Source organism: Orbicella faveolata, unplaced genomic scaffold (genome assembly GCF_042242905.1).
Source record: "Orbicella faveolata isolate gen_17 unplaced genomic scaffold, um_ofav_v1 contig_47, whole genome shotgun sequence".
NCBI lineage: Eukaryota > Metazoa > Cnidaria > Anthozoa > Scleractinia > Merulinidae > Orbicella > Orbicella faveolata.
Genome location: NW_028301577.1, coordinates 11,670,093 through 11,690,988, shown reverse-complemented (window position 1 = coordinate 11,690,988; position 20,896 = coordinate 11,670,093). Strand labels below are relative to the sequence as shown.

Below are 20,896 nucleotides of genomic sequence, written 5' to 3'. Positions count from 1 at the left end.
AAACTAACTGCACAACGTGAGGTAATTCTCTTGATGTACTGCCAAATTCTCGACGTCAGCATTGTAATCAACGTGTGGCGAAAAGTAAGAAGAGTTGTTACTTCAAACTTTAGTAACTAACTTTGATACCGGCAAAAAATCATAAACTAAGCGAGGCTTGCCGTGTCATTTGCCATGTAACGTAGGTATACTCATCGAAACCAAGAAGCAAGCTAGTAATGCATTATCCGACGTTAACAATTTGATAATGAGTCATAAGCCTCGATGAACTGTAAATAAACTATGACAAGCGGAACGTTTGAGTCTGAAGTGGTCAGCTCAGACAGCCAGTCTTGCAAACACTATTGAACAAGCTTGAGTCGAACTGTTTCTTCCTGCGTTTCTCATTAAGGGACAGTGTTGGTGTTATTAAAGGAACGTTAGGGAGCCGCTGAGGCGCCTAAGGCACGCAGCTAGTTCGGCATCAAATGGCGTGATATGCGAGAAAGTGTGAATTCTCACAACTGAACCTGAACATTCACATTCACTTCCACTTTTATTTTCACTTTCAATTTCACTGTGAAGACGAACGTTTTTTCACTTTCAATTTCAATTTCACTGTTAAGACGAATACACTTAACCTTTCACTTTCAATTTCACTGTGAGGACGGACACATTTTTGCTTTCAATTTCAATTCACTGTGAAGATGAACACACTTTTACTTTCACTTTCAATTTCACTGTGAAGATATGATTTATTTGTTTCCACGAATGACTACACTTGAGGATGTAACCTTTTACTCAAAATAAAAACAAAACAAGAAAATTGAAAAAAAAAAAAAGAAAAAGGGAGGAATTCACTTCGGAATTTGACAGATAGTTCTGTGGTATGAATTCTGGCACGTAGTGCCTTCTGACCTTATTTTCGGTATAACCTTGCCTGCTGTTATGGAATAATTAACAGTAAATATAACAAGACCACTTGATCTCTCACGCTAGGGAGCAGAGCAAATCCCGCTGTAACTCCCGCCTAGCAATAAAGCAAATATTCTAAACATTCTTCTCAAGCTGTTACACCGTTAGAATAAGCTTATCCTACTTAAATGAAAAATTAGGTTTCTAAATGAGCTCGGGAAACGTGCTGTAATGGACATGTTTGTTGGCAGAACAGGATTAATACAGCGGGGTGAATATAGGGGAGGGACAGGAAACTCCAATTTTTTCCCCTTCCCCAATTTTTGTATAAGGAGAGTTACATCCTCATACATCTGCTAAGTTCATGATATTTGTTTAGCAAGAGCAAGCATCTAATTATCATCATATCAAAGCCAGTGAACACCGATATCACGATCAGCTAAGCCAATGAACTCCTGCCTAAGCTAAGGGACGCCACTGTTAAAATACTCCCTCTATCTTTTTATGCTGAACTCTTCCGGCCAGGCTGAACCGTGGGACCGTAGCCATTTTAAATTATTTGGCGAGAGAAATCTGGGAAGTAGTTTGTGAGCAGGACCCTTGCTCTCCCCTGATTTCTCTTCCCAAAGGATAAAGATGGTGGTGGCTTCACGATGGAAGGTGACCAGCCTTGCTTGCAATAAGGCGGTGAATTTTGTACACGGTTAGGGGACCTCGATGTGGAATTAAATCTCTAGTGAAAAATGACAGGATGACATTTCACATTCCTATCCATGCTTCAATTCTATCGCGCAATATCATCGGTCACTGACATAAACTGCACAGCATGACGTCAAGAACAATATCTTTCGAGGTAGCGCTTTATGATTGCTGCTATCCATTGCCGTTTGGGAAGTATAGACAAAAATCATATCATACGGTGAGAGGAGTGAGGAATCTCGATCGTGAACTAGTGACCTCGGACTGTGCGAGAATCACTTAATTTTTAAGACGACAGTAAAAAAGAAAAATGTTGTTCGAGTTTGTGATTGTTGCGATACCCGTCAATTCTTGAGTGGAAGACTGGAAAAACCGAGGATGAGCTAGGACGCCTTTCTTACTGGTAAACCACATTTATACTTTATCATTTTAATAAAGAAAGACAAAAGTTTCTTCTTGAAAAACATAGGCAAAGCATTTTTTATTTCATCGCGAAAATAATTTAAGAAGCTACTCTTATTTGTTTTTTTAATTCTTCAAAGTCGTAGCCGCACTGGCGTTAATCCAAGCATGATCTTTGCTGAACCAAATTTCTACAACACTACGAGTTGGAGAAAAGTAAAGCAGGCAGCTTGATACCAAAACACTCAAGACAAACGTCAACTTAGATGCCACTCGGGTCTTCACTGGAATATTCCAGGGATGTCCCTAACGGGTTTCTTGGGATCAACTTCGCCTGATCCTAAGCTTCCACGCCATGTCAGAGCAGCTTGGAAGCGAACTAAAACTATTTTATTTTGCTGAAGTTGCTTGCATATAGTTACCCTCAAGTGTATGATCTATTATAGATTGCATACGTAACTTCAAAGAGAGAAAAAAAGCGTATTCAAACCAAACGGGTTTAGTTGTTACGATCTTTTGGAGCCGGTCAGTCGCATTGCAAACAATTTTTTTTAAAGAATTCCCCAGATTGTCTCGTGGTTATTCACATCTTGAATTAATTTCTTTAATTCGGGTATTCTGACAAAATGATAAAATATCAACATTTAATTACGCGCCACCCTGTCTGAAAGTCTGGAAAACCAATACTCTGGAAATTCACAGCCCGTTTTCATTTGAATACCGAGTACTGAAACTGAAAAATACAAAGCTTGACTACTGCATTGCGAGGCGTTCTTTAAGAGCCTCAACTGTTTAAGTTGACAAATGGACCCTTTTTGACTTACAATTATGATAATAATGTCACAATAGACTGTATCAATTGTCGGTCATATCGCCCCTTCTTTTGTAGAGGAAGATAAGTCTTATTCAGCATATGATTACACAGCACTGAAGTCAAAATTTTTAACTTCTCTTGTATTTCGAGAAGAAAATTTCGTGGCATTATAAGATAAGCTCTTCTTGACTGAATCACTAATATGAGGGCACTTGCAGTCATTTATCAAAGCTTCAGTGCTGAAAGATGCACGCAACATTTCCTGACACATCAGAAAGCCGTCCATCTTCATTTTAACCGCAATTAGGTAAGTTAAAGGCAATTTCCGTAAAATATACGTTGACAAGACGGAGTTACGAGATGGCGAAACAGACAAGATGGCCATTTGGGGACTTTTACCGGAAGATTTGCCCCTCATCAAAAACGAATTAAACGCTTTCTCCGGAAATTAGGCATCTGCAATACTAGTGGCAGATTTAAAAATAATTACTTCAAAGAAAAAAGAAATCATTCAAGAAATAGAAAGTATTCAGTTTCTGTGGTTCTGTATAGTTGCTGTGACAAGTAAAGTGAGGACAGCCGGGGAGGACAGCAACAATGTGAAACACGAGCCGAATTCCTCAGCTGTCTCAAGTTCACAGAGTGTTCTAATTCGATTTCTGACGCCTGATATGAAATGTCTGTATAACAAAAGACCAAATACTCTTTATTCCTGTGGACAATTCTAATGGAACGTGTCTGGTACGTTTTATAGAGATATATACTGCAACATGGCTTCTAGCCAATCATACAATCCAAAAGTTACATTAAATAGAGTTCGTGCAAAAGACCTGTTCGTCGTCGCGGCACCATTTTATGCACGTAAAGGGGAATTTACCTTTAGTGAGGCATGTCAAGTAGTTTTATCGCACTGTCTCTCTCCGACGAAAACATAAAACAGTTCAACATCGAGAAGATGTTAATTTCCAGAAACATGTAATTCTGAGTACATTTTGAAGAGCGATGGAAAAAAATATCATCTGTATCCTGGGTAACAATTCTTTTCTCACGTGCATTAGGTTCGATCGCGACCGCAAAGAAGGTCCGCAAGGTACTTAACAAGATGGGGCCAACAATGCAATGGCGACAGCGATCGGATTTCAGCCAGCTTCACTTTTCATACTTAATTTTCCGGATTTCAAGACGAACCTCCGAAAAAAAGTCAACTTCCAGTTTACGTTTTCTTCGGCATGTATAAAACTAGAAGAATAATAAAAAAACTGATTAAGGGTTTCTCCAATTTTTCTGCTGTAGCTTATACAATTTGTAGTCACCGGGACTGAGTATCCTTCCCTCCACCCCCCACCCCCCCGCCCTCCTACTCAGTGTGGAATTTTACAACACCACTAATCCTACCATGCATGCAACACATTTACGTTCCTGAAAACTACATGCAATCAAACACTTTGAGGAAAAGCGAGCTTGGCAATATTAGACCACTTGCAATTCCAATAGCACATAATAGCTTCTCCTTTCAAAAAAGTACTGTTAAGAAATTGAAGGTTTTTTCGTTGCGGATAATCTGTTTCTTGTCTATCATATGGGGCTAAATAAAACAACACTTTGAAGACCAATGATACTTTAAACCAGTAAAACTATAAATCATTGTTCTGTGAACCTGCCTCGACCCGAACTAGATTAAGTGTTGGTTTTCTAAAGCGCATTGTATTTGCACCCGCCAAATAAAAAGCTTCTAATTCCGTCAGCAGACTAAGCAATTCAGTCATCACTGGCGGCAGCGAGGATAAAATCTCACTTTGCTAATTTCTTGAAGATTTTCCAAATGGAGTCATGTCGAAATCATTGCAGTTCAGTTAACTTGAATGGTTTATTTACAAAAGAAAGGCAAAAACACACCGAAAGGGGACTCTACTTACATCGAACTCTTATGCAGTCGCAAAATTTGAGGATTTGACAAAACCTGAACGTCTAAAACCAACAGAAATCCCCTTCTGTACAAATTTAAAACTGAATCATGTGTGCGTTTGGTTCATTGTCTTCAGACACAGTCCTAGTATTCTATTCTTGACATTCTTGCACATGATGCTATACACTTAGTGCCTGTGGGTCTCTGTACTAATCACTGATATGTTGGAGCAAATTACTTGTGGGTGTGCTGTTGTGAGACAGACTTTGTTCACAGGTAGTCATAATACAAACAAGTACTGAAGTACAAGAAGAATTGATCCTGTAGCACCGGAGATCAAAGAAATGCGAGCCCTATTAAGAACAGGGTAACATGGGCACAGGGGTAAGGAAACATTGAACCCGTATGGGAGGAGCGTGCAGAAAAGCGGAGATCACAACGGTTATTGTCAATGTACAAAAACCAAAAATACTTTGACGCTTTCAGCGCTACCGAGGAAGGACGGCTCTTTTCGCAGGCTTCCTCCTCCCTCCCCCCTCCCCCCTCCAATAGCATGTCTTTCCACGATAAACTTACGACAATAGCCGCGAGAATAGGGAAAAAAATGTACGATTCATCGCAAGTACGAATGGGCCCACAGTGTCAAGACAGAGATCGCGTGCTTCGATCCTTGCGACAAATGTAAACTATACTAAGTTACTTCTGCAGTTTTTCGTTATAAACTGTTTGTACCCAAAATTGCTTCGCTTCATTATGTTTTACTGTACTGAAATGCAAACACAGCAGGTTTCAACCTTACAAACTGAGGGCTATTGGTGGGCTATGGATTGTGCAAAAGGCCAATACATTTGTATGTTTTACCACGAGAAAACGGTTGGCTGTACAACACCAGCGCGCTCACGCCTTCTTTTGGAATGAATCAATGATATCAATGTTCATATTGACTTTTTAGGCTTTTAATCTGTATAACTGTTAGATACAGGGCCCCTTTGGAGACCAACCTTAGAGCTGAATGGGCCAACCTGTCTAAATAAAGGTTACTTACTTATATGTTCACTGCCCACCGACGCAGCACAACAATTTCTTTACGGATCATTTCCCTGATTTGTTTGATATACACGTTTGGATGACTACGTTACAGCACTAGAAAGATTGCCAAGACATAAAGTTGCATTTATGTGAGAACGTTCCTTGCGTGAATTCTTTGTCAGTTTCTGTAAAACTGTATTCTTTTGTTCAACAGCTTCTGAAAAACAATGTGTTTGTGTTATCTTCGCCGGACAAAAACATTTCGACAACGGAAACTTTACGATCCCACAACTGACAGAGGAATGGCTCGATGTGATCCACGGACCACCCAAATCAGCTTAGCCCAGCTTCAAGGAGTTTTACTAGACTTATTAAGCTTTTATTTAATCATGATTCCAGTCGTTTTTGTTTTCTGTTAAGCAATTGTTGACGGAAGGTTCTGTTCTTTGAACATTTTCTTAAGGAGCTTGTGTAAATACAGCCTAAATGGTTCTATATTATAGCTAAATGGTTCTATATTTTATCTCTTCAAATACACCTACTCTTACTTCTTTCAAGGTATTTTAATCCCTTACAAAACTAAACAAAGGAGAAGTGGCAATTTCTCTTTAACATTACACGTTTCCAATTTTTTTTTTTTAAATACTAACATACAATGACTTACATGGTGATTAAAAATGCATCAAAAACCACATACAGTCCCAGAATCCCCGCCTCTGTATAAACACGACCCCAGATTACGATTGTAAGCATCCTAAACCACAGCAAATTTTAATGAACTTATTATCCCTTAACCAAACAGAGACTTATTATCCCAGCTCTTTTAAAAGCCAATGGAAATCTCCACTCTCTTGGTCTTTCTACTTTAGCTTATGTTCGAGTGTATGCATAAGAGGCTGGCTACATTTGGGACACATTATTGTTCGTAGACACAGTCACAAATATAAATAAGAATTGACTGATGATAAACTCTACGCTTCGCGACACACACAAAGGAATTGTGCGCCTTTTCGATAAATTGGCGTTCGCAACAAAGTTCCTCTCCACTTGTTTTCTGTAGATCCAAAGGAGGGTTTTGGGGAAACGGTAGGTTTTTCATCCATTTACGCACAATTCATTAATAATCTCAAGATTGCAGTCACAAATAGAGTCTCACGGAGTTAAAGTGGTCACCATGAATTAAGTCAATAATAATTGATTACTAGGGTAAAAAAAAAAAGAAAAAGAAAAAGAAAAAAACAAAACAAAACACGACAGCGGTAACAATAAAATACTTGGGAAAAAAACCAAAACAAACAACAACAAAAAAGAACAAAGACAAAAACAAAACAAACCTTAAATTAAAAACAGAAGAGACAAAAATAAGGTTGGCTGTGAATGAAGACGATTTAGATGGATTGCCACTACTAATTAAAGCTTGAAACTTGGGATTGAATTAAAAATAGTGCGAATGGCACATTTGTTTATATGCAGGGATAAGAAGCTGCCCTTCATCAAATTCATGTTGATAGTTCATGAAGTCTTTCGATATGATCTACTCACCAACGTCGAAAAACACGTTTTTAAGAAACAATTTCCAGTATTTGTTCTAGTGTACACCTTTGAAAGAAGCTGTTTTTATTTTAAATCATGCTTTATTTATTCATCAATTAATAAATATATGTTATTTATTGCAATTTTTATGGTAAATGAGAAATAAAATCATAAGCTATCATATGACTTCGATTGTTCTTGTTTTAGTTTGTCGTTATATACCAATATGGCCCTCTACAATTGTACATTTAGGATTAGTACAGTTCAGCTTAGACAAGTTTAGACTGTTTAAATAGTTTTCTGCTTAAAAGTTGCTTGCAAAAGAGCTTATGTTCACTCAAATAAGAAAGCTTCCCAAGTTTCTGTCACTGGCCCCTGCACATGCACTTGCCATCATTATTCTCCAGGTATTCTAAGCCCTGACAAAAATAAACAAACGATACAAAAAATAGCCTCGTTTTTTCATCAAGTTCCTAAAATCAAATTGTTGCGAAAACATACCAAATGACTTACGCATAGATCAAAAAACGCGGAAACTCACCGTTCCTACAATTCCCACGTCTACATAAACAGGATCGCAGCCGGATTACCACTATAAGCATCTCAGATAGTAATTTTTCATTAACTTAGGACTGAGCCAATCTCTTAACAAAACAAAAACATAATTTCCCAGGTCATATAGACGCAAATGAAAATTTCCACTCGATACTTAAGCTTACGCTCGAGAGTAGCATAAAGAGGCCGACCACTTTTTTAAAGCGATTTTCATGGTGTCAAACGCACAAATAGAAAATACGAAATAAAAATAACACCTTAGTGAACATAACATATTAAGAGGAATTTGGAACATTCTGGGCCAATTGCAGAGCAACGCCGTTTTCGTATTTGTGTATCATAAAGAAAGATAAAAAATATTTTACAGTTGACAAAAGAGAGCAATTCTTTTGTCGGGAATTCTGGCTCAGTTTGGTCTTTAAAGCTACTTTACAATTTTGTGTGCAAATACACACAACAACACGGGCAACATGCCAGCGAATTACACCGGTCAGAACCGGTTTTAACTTGTTTACTTATTAAGGTTATCGAACCCTTTCTTCTCCCCTAATTCCCCCCTCTTTTTTAAGCGCTTTTCCTTCTCCCTAATTTACGTTGCCTGCAACACAGGCTATATCGACAATAACAAATTTTCTTTTCATCACTTCTTAAGCCAGTTAACTATCGTACAATAAATCCTGCCTCATCCCCAGTCACCTCGTTTGAGACGCAAGAGAAGAGGTAGAAAAAAAATATTGCTCTGTATTTTGTGTATTTCTCGGAAGACAAAAAAAAAAAAGAATCAACTGATCTCGTTAAGATACCCAGCCGTATTACACAACATTCAGCAAAACAACCTTGAGTCTTTTTATATCATGATGTTACGTTTGATCACAATAAAATATCAGTGTATAATACTAGTTATGCAACCCCGGCTTTCGATTGGTATACCGTGGAATATCCCACGACTCACTTGTATTTTCTCGGTATAAATACGAGTCTTCAGGCAAGTGTGTATACCAAGAAAATACAAGTGACATGTGGGATATTACATTGTATACCACGAGAGGGCGTTGCACAACTATTTGATACCACGCCATACAAAATAAAATGGCCAACAAAGTCAATGCGACATACGCGCAGCGCATGATGGGAAGTTTGGATGCAATACCGTCGAATATACAACGCATATTGTATTCTGTTGGCTGTATTTTCAGTTGCATGGTATAAAAGCATGTTACCTACAAGTAATGTAATCAATCTATGATATAAGGTACTCTTTGTTAATTTAAGATCAAATACTATTCTAATATTAAGAAAAAAAAATGTTATGTTATGTCTTTTTGTCGTGGTGGTCGTTCCAGATTGCTTTTAACCGATTGTACAAGCCATTCGATTCCAGTACTTATCCCGTCTCTAGCAAACAAAAAAAAGAAGGAAGATCTTTGAATTACATTCAGTTATTCAGTAAACCGACATTATGAGAGATGGTGGCAAGTGATTACACCTTTTAATCATAATTATGCGGAGTTATTGCTTCTCAACCGGTTACAAGATCGTACATTTAGAAGGGTAGTCTCCAGTTTAGTATAACATTGAAAAAATGTGACATGATAAAGAAGAGAAACATTATTTTGATATTTCTGAGTTATCAATGTTGTACATCTCTTAGGAATGGACTGAAAGTATGAAATCTTATTTTGCACTAAAACCACTTCAATATTGCTGTCTTTTTAAGCAAGTGACAGAAAATAATTATGTACATGTACTAATTTAATAAATGGTTATAATGTCCCCGCTTGTTTTTAAAAATCACTTGGTATGTACATGTAAAAAGAATTGTTGCTGTTAAATGCATTGCTCTCAGCAAATACAGTTAAAGTACATTGTACATGAATTCGTAAAGAACAGCTGTACATCAGCTGTGCGGACACAGGATTTTAGAGGAGGGGGTTCAAGATAATGAATGCCAAAGGCAGTCCCTTGTAGGGTGGTCTAAGGGGATCCTCCCTCAGAAAAGTTTTAAAATTGATGTACGTACATGTATATATTTACATGTACTTTAGGAAATATATTTCAAAATTAATTAACTGCAAAACCACGTAGTGTGTGCATTGTTTTGTGTAGTGTATCTTTTAGGCACCAGCTTGAGGGTAATGGTTTTGTGATAATTACATGTAGATGCAGTGGACCACCAGCCCTCATCCTGGCCTACACATGGAAAAGTAATGAACATTCATTTGCTCATTGCACGTGTGAAGTTACAACCTGTAGTCTGCATACATGTACATGCACAGGCATGGAACCTGATACTTTAAAAGATCTTCTGGTAACAAACTTGCCTATATGGCATCAAAAACACTTGATTGTCACTCTCAAACAATCGTTTTATGAATAATGTAGTGCTCATAATATAATTAGATAAGATTGTCAGTGATGCCTGGAAACTAACCTCGTTCCCAGGGTCTCTCATCTTACTGCCCCCTTGAGCTCGCTCCAGGGGGTGGTAAGATGTGAGACCCTGGGAACGAGGTTGGCCTGGAAACACCCAGTACTGACGTCAGATCATAAACCCAGACCTTGAGATGCTAGCTAGTAAATTATCAACAAAATTATCACAACAAATGCCAATAGGAAAATTCACCATTTTTTTTTCTTGGACATGCATACATGTGCAAATAATTATATTTATTGCCAAATACATGAAATAATGTGATCTTTCTTTAATTTACCCATTAAGAGCAGACGTTGGCTGAATATAGTAATCCTGGTGTCCTATGCCTGGTGATTTGCCATTGAATATGCTTTTAATAGCTTCCACTTCAAGAGAACCCTAAAAAAGACAAAATGCACAGAATTAATTAATTTATATACGACCAGATGTAGCATTCATTCTTTTATTTTTTCCAAGCGGGCTTGGCAACGAATCTTGCAATCTGATTGGTTCTTAGCTTGGTCCGGCTTTTCCTATCTACACATGCATACATACATACAAACATACAAACATTATTGAAGCTCTTTAAGTGGGGTTTTCAGCTACAATATAAATGAAAAATACAAATTGAAAAACTATAAAAATACAAATTGAAACACTTTAATACATGTAGCAATAAGTACATTAAAGATAGAAATGCCTTTTTCCATATACTAAAGATTCAAAGATACAATAAGTAAGAAACGATATTTCATTCAACCTATTAAAATATCACTTTAAACTATTTAACAAATGTGCAAATTGAAGTTCTTGCTTGAAGTTCTTGGGGCATTTTAAACACTTATCCCTGACCACAGGCATGGTAACACATACACAATGTTTGTGTGGAAAAGGTCAGACAGCATTTTCAAGACTTTGGTCACAGTTTTTCACTATACAGGCCTCCCAGCTGGCAAATAACATTATCACAGGAAGGGTTTTCTAAGTGGGAGGCGTGGTGGCCTCGTGGTTAGTGCGCTCGTCTCCAGATCGAGCAGTCTGGGTTCGAGCCCTGGCCGGGGACATTGTGTTGTGTTCTTGGGCAAGACACTTTATTCTCACAGTGCCTCTCTCCACCCAGGTGTATAAATGGGTACCGGCGAACTTAATGCTGGAGGTAACCCTGCGATGGACTAGCATCCCATCCAGGGGGGAGTAGAAATACTCCTAGTCGCTTCATGCTACAGAAACCGGTATAAGCTCCACCCTGATGGGCCACTTGGCTCGTCTGCAGATTTTACCTTTTTTACCTTTTAGAAAGGGTTTTCTCTGGGTTGTTGTCTGTTTTAGAGGTTCTGGGAATATACATTGTCATTAACATCGTTTTTTCCTAGCTATTTATCAACATAGCAAAAATAGACCTGCAGATCTATCTAGTTTTCACTCAGAAATCAGATGGGATTAGATGAGATAGAGTGGTTTTCAATTGAGTGTCGAAAGTAATTAGACAATTACTTTGGTTTTGGTTTTGGTTTTACCACAATTTGAGATTGGCTGACTAATCTAATTGGTAAGTAATTGGATTGGTTTTGGATTTAAGACACTCAATTGAAAATTGCTCTAAGAGTGGTAGTGGTCGTGGTTAAACTTTATTTAGCCAGGGTGGCCCATTCAGTGTCATGGCTGGTATCCAGAGGGGACCTGGTAAAAAATATTTACATTCATAAAAGTACAAATTAACAAGAGTATGGCTCCAATAATTGGTCTATACATGCTGTCCAGAGGAACAGATGAGGACATAATAGCTAGAAGAAAGAGAGCACAACAAGCTTTTGCAATGCAGCATAATATTATTACGCTCAGCCCGGTTTGGAGAAGCAAAGACTTACGCACTGCTACCAAAATCAAACTTTTGAACACTAATGCAAAGGCAGTTTTATTATAGGGCTCAGAGACATGGAGAGTGACAATAGTACTCTCAAAGAAAGTATAAACTTTCATCAAGAAGTGTCTGAGGAGGATTCTGAGGGTGACCACCAACAGAGATTTACGATTAAGAACAGATCAAGAGCGTGCAGTGTACCTGCATCAATACCACCATTAAGAGAAGACACTGGAAGTAGATTGGGTAGAGCTGTATACATGCACACTATGGTGGGATGAGAGGAACATAACACGCCGCATGATGGATTGGAACCCACAACGCACGTGTACAGAAACATGGCAGAAGCATCCAGAAAGACCTACAGTAATGGACATCAACATGAGTTTTTGTGAGGCCAAAAGAGCGGCTCAAGACTGACAGAGGTGGAAGGCAACTGTGACCGCCATACATGTAGGCCAGCCCATGGAACAAAGAGGACTAGTTAGATGATGATGACATGCCATCCTAGTTATTAAGAGTGTATTTGGGAGAGACCCAATATTAACCAGCATTTGATGTACAGTACATGTATGTGTTATGTTGTTAAAATAACAAATACAGCATTTGTACATGTAATACACACCTCCAAATCTTGTTTGTTCATGAGGATTAACAAGGGAATTCCCTCCAAATGAGGATCTTGAACCACACCATCTGGCATAAAATAGAAGTGTACGGCAAGACATAATTAACTTTATAGAAATACTTAATAACATGTACAATACTGAACTTATATTGTACTACATCCAGTATAAACAAGGACCCTTTAACCCCATAACTGGCCAATCCTACAGTATATTGCACAGGACAGTAAAACTGGAACCTGGAGTGTGTAGTTCCATTAAAATATCTATAGTATACCCACCCCATGGAAGGTCAGTGGGAATTCTGAGGGGGTGAGGGGTCTGAAATCTAATGTTTTTTGAGGAAAGTATAGAGTCAATTTAGCCTGATATTTCCAGAGGGGTGAGAGGGTTCAATTGAAAAACCTTTGGTTGGGGAGAGGGTTAGATATAATCTGGCACAACAAAGCAATAAGTTACATTGTATAAACATAGGCAACCAAAAATATCATCTGATAACTTTACTTTGTATCTTGAACTGAAAATGTTTTAAAATATTCTGATAATTTACGTTACATTTGTTTTGAACTTAGGTTTCAAGACCTTATGTTAATGTAGATTTACATGTACTGTAACATTATAACATGTATATGAAAACAATTTGAATTCTTTCTGACACTTTATTTGCATATATCTAATAAATCATCTCATATTATTGTATGTCTTTTGTGATACAGTAGTAAGGCCCAGTTCAGACGAACTGTTCATGTTTGAACAGCCAAACTTTTCATGAGCCGAACCTAATACATTGAATTAAGTACATGAAAAGTTTGGCCCTCAGCCATTCGTCCCACCTAGCTCAGCCAGGAATTTCGGTTTTGAAACGGCTTTGATTCAGACGTTGAACTTTTTGTGCTGAACCAAACCTAATGCATAAATTATTATAACATATTTTACAAGCAGTTTACACTTTGTCTCAAAACTGCTGACATTTACATGTAGATGTGTTTTGACTCAAACTACATTAAGTTTGGTGAATTAAGTCTGACATCTGAATAACAGGAGTAGTCTTTTGATAATTTGGGTCAGTCCACATTCAAATTGAGTTCGGCTCATGAAAAGTTCCGCGTCTGAACTTAAGGCCTGAAGGTGTTAAATGAATTACACTGTTCCTCAAGTTGACACCGTTAATGATTGCCAATATCATAATAATACAGTATACTAACTGAAAGCCTGATGAGATTCCTCCATCCTCTTCTCATCAGTGGAATCAATTACAAACACAAGACCATGGCATTCTTCATAATACTATAATCCAAAAACAAAACATGTTAAAGAAATTGTAGAGATCTTCAACATTAACAAGAGGTAAAAAAATATATTATTTCAGATTGTAGTCTCACAGGATTGTAGAAGATAATGTTCCTTCATAAAATCTTAAAAGGATACTTACATGTAACAATATTATTCCACGAGCATGCATTGGATATGAGGTGGTAGATAGCCAACAAGGCGCATAGCACTGAGTTGGCTATGATCATCTCATATCCAACAAGTGCGAGTGGAATAATTGTGTTACAGTAGAACCCCGGTAACTCGAACTCTGAAGGGAAATGAAAAACTGTTAGAGTTAGCGGGGGTTTGAGTTATCAGGGTCGATTAAAATCTTCAATTTTCCAGGTTAATAATTAATAGTTTATTGATTTTCAGCACTTCGGTATACAATACAGTGTAGATTAAAGTTATTTCACGAGAAGCTAATACATTTTGTAACAACTGTAACGATTATGCATTCTTATGACAATGCAGTAGTGTGAATGTAACTTAGTTTATTTAATACACTCAATTTATGTTTCCTTTTGCCTCGGGGTCGTTCTATCACATCCACAAAGTTCTTATTGCTTACAGTAGGCACAAAAAATGAATGCAGCGTCTGCTGTCGTAGGGAGCTCCTGAAGATTCTTTCTGATAATGCCTCTATTTGCTGTACATATACATGTACATGACTTCTGATTTCCTCTGCACCCTCGTTCACCAGTAGACTGTATGAATTCAGCACATCACTTGTGTATCTGACTTCCCTTGCAGTGATCTGTTCGTTGCAATAATTAAAATCAAATTGCTCCAGTCTTTGTTCTAGTGTTAGAATTTGATCACACAATAAGAAAAGCTAATAGGCTTTCTCAATGGGCATCTGTGGTGAGTTATAAGAACCAGAAATTTGAGTTATCAGGGTAAATTTTGATCAAGGGAAACAAAATTTAGTTCGAGTTAGCAGGGTTTTTGATTTAACCGAGTTTGAGTTAACTGAGTTAAAATGACTGAAAAGTTGGGTCAGACCTGAGGGAATTGAGACTCAGTTTGAATTAGCAGAGGAGTTCGAGTTATCCAAGTTTGAGTTACTGGGGTTCTACTGTATTAAAAACGCCCCCAATATATATATATAAAACTAAAATAAATAACAATAAAAATGCCAAAAACAAATTATGCGTACACTTACATGTACTATACAAGTATTTGTAGGGGATGGTATACATGTAATGGCTCATAACCCATTCACAATGACTTAAGAAGCCAATGAACACTCTCGAATTGCATTATCCAATGATCCAGCTCTTAACAAAATGTAATATCCACATTGCCCTTGTCAATTCACAACATGATTGCAGATATTAATTAAATCCTTGATTTTATTCAGTCCTAGGAGGATAACCAAGACATTATACTGCTAACAGGCAAAACAGGTCTTGCTATGAACTAATACCTTGTCCCACAAGGACTGCAACTCTTGCTGGCCTCCTAAATCCCAAAATATCAACTTCACATGGCTCATGTTAATTTTTGCAACTGCAAACAGAAAAATTCTAAAGATTTACCTTAAGTTTACTGAAATCAAATGTCCCAATATACAAAATTAAGATGTGTAATTTATAAATGAACGAGAAATGATTTTCAGGAAATCACAATATTAATGGCTCACTGTTGGCATTGTGTTTATTTCAAGGTTGAGTTTGACCCAAGGAACAATAACTGTTCACCTGTCAATTATTGACCTGTAGGTGTACAGGTACAATGTACAGGTAGCTATTGAGAGATATCAGGAATCAGAAATCGACAGGATCATGCACTTTATTTCAACAAAACTTGCATTCATGACACTGTCAATACACTATGTATATTGCACATGACACATGTCAGTTGGTGAAAGAATTGCAAGCTCTTTAAAGAGCAATCAAGATCTACATTTATGGCCTTCTGCCTATTGGTTGGATGCCCTACCACTGACCCACAGGAGACCTGAAAAAACTAAGACAATTAAATACATGTATGTGTACGTGAAATCTCGTAGAACAAGTTCATATAGACTACAGCTGTAGATCTGCCTGTCAAGGAAAAGTTGAACAGCTCTTACATCCTGTCCCCCAGTTGAGAAGTCAGCAACAGCTGTGTTACATGTGACTTGTTGTTTGAATCTATACATGTAACCTTCCTTTAACTTACATTAATTTTGTATTCCATTAAAGTACATGAGAACCAAATAAAGTACGGTATACAAGAACATTTAAAAAGCAGCTTAGACAAACTTTTCCTCTCCACACAAATATACAATATTTATCATACTTGTACAGGATGAACTCTTTTGTTGTCAGAGCAATCACTTGAACATGTTGCTTTGTAAAAGTAACTTACTGTTAAGTCCTACTGTTGTTGTGATCTTCTCAAATGGCAGGCCGGGGTAGTTGTTTCCATACCTTCGCTTTATTTGTTCCAGGAGAGTCTAATAAAATACTCAATTTAGTGACCTTTTAGTAGACATTTGATGTAATTCTGAGAGTACAGTAATAGCCATGTGATAATCTGAGCTTGAGGCATGATCCAATACAATGTACATGTATAGACTGTACTTGCCCCTTTCTGCTTGGTGAGAGACGAGAGTTAACCTCTGTTCATAACTGCTTGATTTCTTAATGTGCATGCATGCACAAACTACCTACATGTATGCATCTGCTCTGTCAGGTGAAACATTTGTACACACAATAAATTGGTTTTGAATCGTAATGCCAAATTGCTTGAATTCTGACTGTTTTAAATCAGTTCAGATATTTTCGAAATTTCTATGAAGCATTATACAATAACCCACGTTATTCTCACATTTTGATTGGTTCTTGCTTATGATCTATTAGAGGACAGAAACGCAATTGACATCATCATTTCAAAGTTTTTTCCTCCTTGTTTCAAAATGGCAGAAAGTTTTGAGAATTAAGATAATATTTAAGTGACTGGGCAAAAGATAAGGTACAAAAGAGTCTTGCCAAGGCTTTGAACGGGTACGAGAAGCAGGAAGAAGAAAGATAAAGCCGTTTCTTTTTTAGAAAATGACTCCGGAAAAATACTCGAGCAGTCTCAATCAGCAGTCGAGCGAGACTAAACCAAGCACAAAATTGGTCTTGGTAAGCCGAGAACCATTGCTTTATCTCGAATTTAACAAACCCAATAAACAAAATGTTTATGTGATTAATTTATTTAGAAACTTCAACTTTTCTCAGTCTTAAAATAATTTTTGAAACACTGATTGATGTCAGGAATGACACATCAAAACATCAATTCTTAAAATCAGTTAAAATAAACACATAACCTTGCTCTCCAATGCGAATGTCCCAGTCTGTTTCAGGGCACAGCAGTGAGCAAAGTATAGCTCACTACAGCTCACAGCCAACTGTATTGCAGATGAAAGGTATCTCCGACACTTTTTAAAACTGATTTGAGAATCACCAATCACAGAGGACACAAATTTCCACCGCCACTAACGCTCCTTTCATTCAAAACTTGAATCGAATGGCCTCCAGATTGACTGCAACTGCAAGTTTCCTGAGCGTATTTTTCAACTCCTGCAATATTCAAAGCAACATCCAAACTTTTCACTCACTGGGCTGTTCTGATTACAAAAACTGACTTGACTTTTCCAGCATTTTCTTTTAGACTTGTAGATTTCGCAGCTCAATTCTGCTTTCACTGTAAGTTTTCATTCCATGAGAAGCGACGCTCAAGTCAAGTTTGACAGTGGCATGATTTTCCTAGACCAATCAAAATTCTTTGCTATGTATAGCAACCAATGAGATTGCATCATTTTGTATAGACAATAGATTACATCAAATGGCTTTTTTCTCGTTTGCCAAAGTGGGCAAAGGCCAGCTTTCGAATTATGTTGAAAGAATTTGAAATAAAAAAGCTTTATCTGTAGTAGTTTGTTTCATTATTATATAAAACAAATAGATTCCATGTTGACATGCGTCTGTTCAGTATTATATAATAACCCAAGTAATTCTCGCATTTTGATTGGTTCTCGCCTATGATCTATTAGAGGACAGACGCACGATTGATGTCATCATTTCAAAGTTTTTCCCTTTGTGTTTTGAAATGGCGGAAAGTTTTGAGAATTTAGATAATGTTCTACATGACTGGGCAAAAGATAAAGTACATAAAAGTCTTATCGAGGCATTGAACAGGAACGAGAAGCATAGTCTAGCAGGAAGGAGAAAGATAAAGCCGTTTCTTTTTTAGAAAATGACTCAGAAAAATACTCGAGCAGTCTCAGTCGGCAGTCGAGTGAGACTAAACCAAACACAAAGTTAGCCTTGGTAAGCCGAGAACCATTGCTTTATCTCGAATTTAACAAACCCAATAAACAAAATGTTTACGAGATTAATTTATTTAAAACACTGAACTTTTCTCAGTCTCAAAATAATTGTTGACACAGTGATTGTCTGGAATAAAACATCAAAACCACTTCTTAAAATCAGTTAAAATAAAGACATAACCTTGCTTTCCGATGCGAATGTTCCAGTCCGTTTCAGGGCGCAACAGCGAGCAAAGTATAGCTCACTACAGCTCATGGCCAACTGTATCGCAGCTAAAAGCTGTCTCCGACACTATTTCAAACTGATTTGAGAATCACCAACCACAGAGGACACAAATTTCCACCATCACTAACGCTCCTTTCATTCAAAACTCAAATCGAATGGCCTCCAGGTTGACTGCAACCGCAAGTTTTCCGAGTGCAGTTTTTCAACTCCTGCAATATTCGAGGCAACATCCAAGCTTTTCGGCTCACAAGGCTGCTCTGATGACAAAACCTGACGTGACTTATCCAGCATTTTCTTTAAGATTTGTACATTTTGCAATTCAATTCTGCTTTTGCTGTAAGTATTCATTCCACGAGAAGCGACGCTCGAGTCAAGTTTGACAGTGGCGTGATTTTCCTGGACCAATTACAATTCTTTGCTATGTTTAGCAACCAATTAGATTGCTTCAATTTGTATAGACAACAGATTACGTCAAATGGCTTTTTTCATGTTCGCCAAAGTGGGCAAAGGGCGGTTTTCAAGTTATGTTGAAAGACTTTGAAATAAGAAATAAGCTCTATCTGTAGTAGTTTGTTTTGTTATTATATAAAACAAATAGATTCCATGTTGCGGTGCGTCTGTTCAGTAATAGATCACAGAAGACGTCAAAATGTAGTAAGAACATCAGTGACACACTCAGCTACCGCCTCGTGTGCCACTTTTTTGTTCTTACCACATTTTGACGTCATCTGTGATCTATTACTGAACAGACGCACGGCAACATGGAATCTATTTGTTAACTTTAAAGCAACAAAATTGACTTTATTCGCAACCATGATATCCAGCACCTGCTTTGCAAATTACAAGCTACATGTACTTCTACAGTAGTAAACAGACTGTTTTCAGTGGAATATAACCTGCCTGGTAACACTCACATCAGGCTCTTTCGACATTAATAGCTTGTAAAGGTGAATTAATGTACAATAATGGCTGCTGGAATACAGCCTTATGTGCCACCTACATGTAGGCACGAAGCGGATTATGCTATTGTACAGTGTATCCTAATGGTTGTTGGAATGGTACAAACAGCAACTAGAGATCAAAGATTGCCAGTAATGGTATTCATCACACACACAAAAAATTGATGTGTTTGTGGAGCATCCATGTCAGGGACAGTATTACCAAGTTATATCTTGCAACCAATCACAGGGCAGTGGATGTTGCTGGCACTGTACTTTCAAAAATCAACAGCACTTTGAATCCTATATATCATGTGTAAGGTTTCGTATCGGTTAAAATTTAACAAAATAAAGTATTTTTAATTCATTATTCCCTGATTGTAGACCACACCAAACAATCAATAAATATTGAGTGGTTATGAGCAGAGGTTTCCTCTCAACTCTCACCGAATAGAAAGAGTGGGGAATCTGTTTCTCATCTTGGGGCTACATGTAGTTTACAGTACATCAATGCTTGTTAATTACAATGTATACAATAATTACACAGGCACCATTATTGTGAAAGTTGCTCCTTTGCTTCATTTAAGAACCTCAGTAGAAGAGGATAACATACATAATACTAAACAGTTTTGTAAATCTTTGTCTAACTAGTTGAACAGTAATCTTAATGTATATTCATGGTCTAATATAAATATAGATGTGGCCTAACTAGATAAGCCTAGACTGCCTGCGGGTTCACGCTGTTGTCATAGTCAAGTTTTAAACTTAATTAGTTTTTAATAATAAAGTGTTAAGTGTAAAGTGTATATATTTTTGTAAAATTGTAAATGTACGAGTAACAAATACAGTAAAGTTGTTGTAATAATAATTAAATGTCTTTATTCATTCGATACAGTACGTATCAAACGTTACATAAATTATGAAAAGGATTAAATAAGGCGCTTACAGTAAGAATGAAACATGTAACATAAGATTGCCAGTCCGTCGCATGATTTATAAATCGACGGCCTACAAAATTCGTCTAGAGGTCTCTAAACATGTAGATTATCAAGTAATTCATGAGCTTAATATTACCATATCATACAAGGTCAGACTTACCGACTTTCCAGCATTGTCCAAGCCTAGAATTAAGATGCAGTATTCATCTTTCTGGAAAAGGTACTTCCAAAGCCCAGACAGCAATGCAAACATTCTACACAGCCAAATTTAACCTTCAACTACAAGCACGCATGTATCGTCATGCTTTCTCTCCAGTATTCTTTATGTTCCGTGTAACAAGGAAAATACTCAGAAAAAACCCAAAGGTTTAGAAGGCAGTTCTAATGGAACTTAATCGCAGCCTTGATTTGCTACACGACTTCTGTGGCGGCCATGTTAGATTTT

General features: G+C 37.4%; 1 protein-coding gene across 5 annotated transcripts in view; it reads right to left on the bottom strand.

Annotated features, from left to right (window-relative positions):
• LOC110058233 (ADP-ribosylation factor-related protein 1-like) overlaps positions 1 to 20,893 on the bottom strand; it is a 46,863-nt gene extending 25,970 nt beyond the window's left edge. For 3 of the 5 annotated variants that reach the window (XM_020764833.2, XM_089280598.1, XM_089280597.1), the window contains exons 1-6: positions 20,612 to 20,893; positions 16,402 to 16,489; positions 15,476 to 15,558; positions 13,938 to 14,019; positions 12,732 to 12,802; positions 10,544 to 10,644 (exon numbers count right to left, since the gene is read on the bottom strand). In XM_020764833.2, the coding sequence (XP_020620492.2) occupies positions 10,544 to 10,644; positions 12,732 to 12,802; positions 13,938 to 14,019; positions 15,476 to 15,558; positions 16,402 to 16,489; positions 20,612 to 20,704 (518 nt within the window). In that variant the 5' untranslated portion in view covers positions 20,705 to 20,893. Of the gene's footprint in view, positions 1 to 5,655; positions 5,962 to 7,358; positions 9,228 to 10,543; positions 10,645 to 12,731; positions 12,803 to 13,937; positions 14,020 to 15,475; positions 15,559 to 16,401; positions 16,490 to 20,611 lie in introns of those variants that run through there. The other 2 variants (XM_089280599.1, XM_020764832.2) reach the window with 2 other exon arrangements.
• Positions 20,894 to 20,896: the final 3 nt, after the last annotated feature.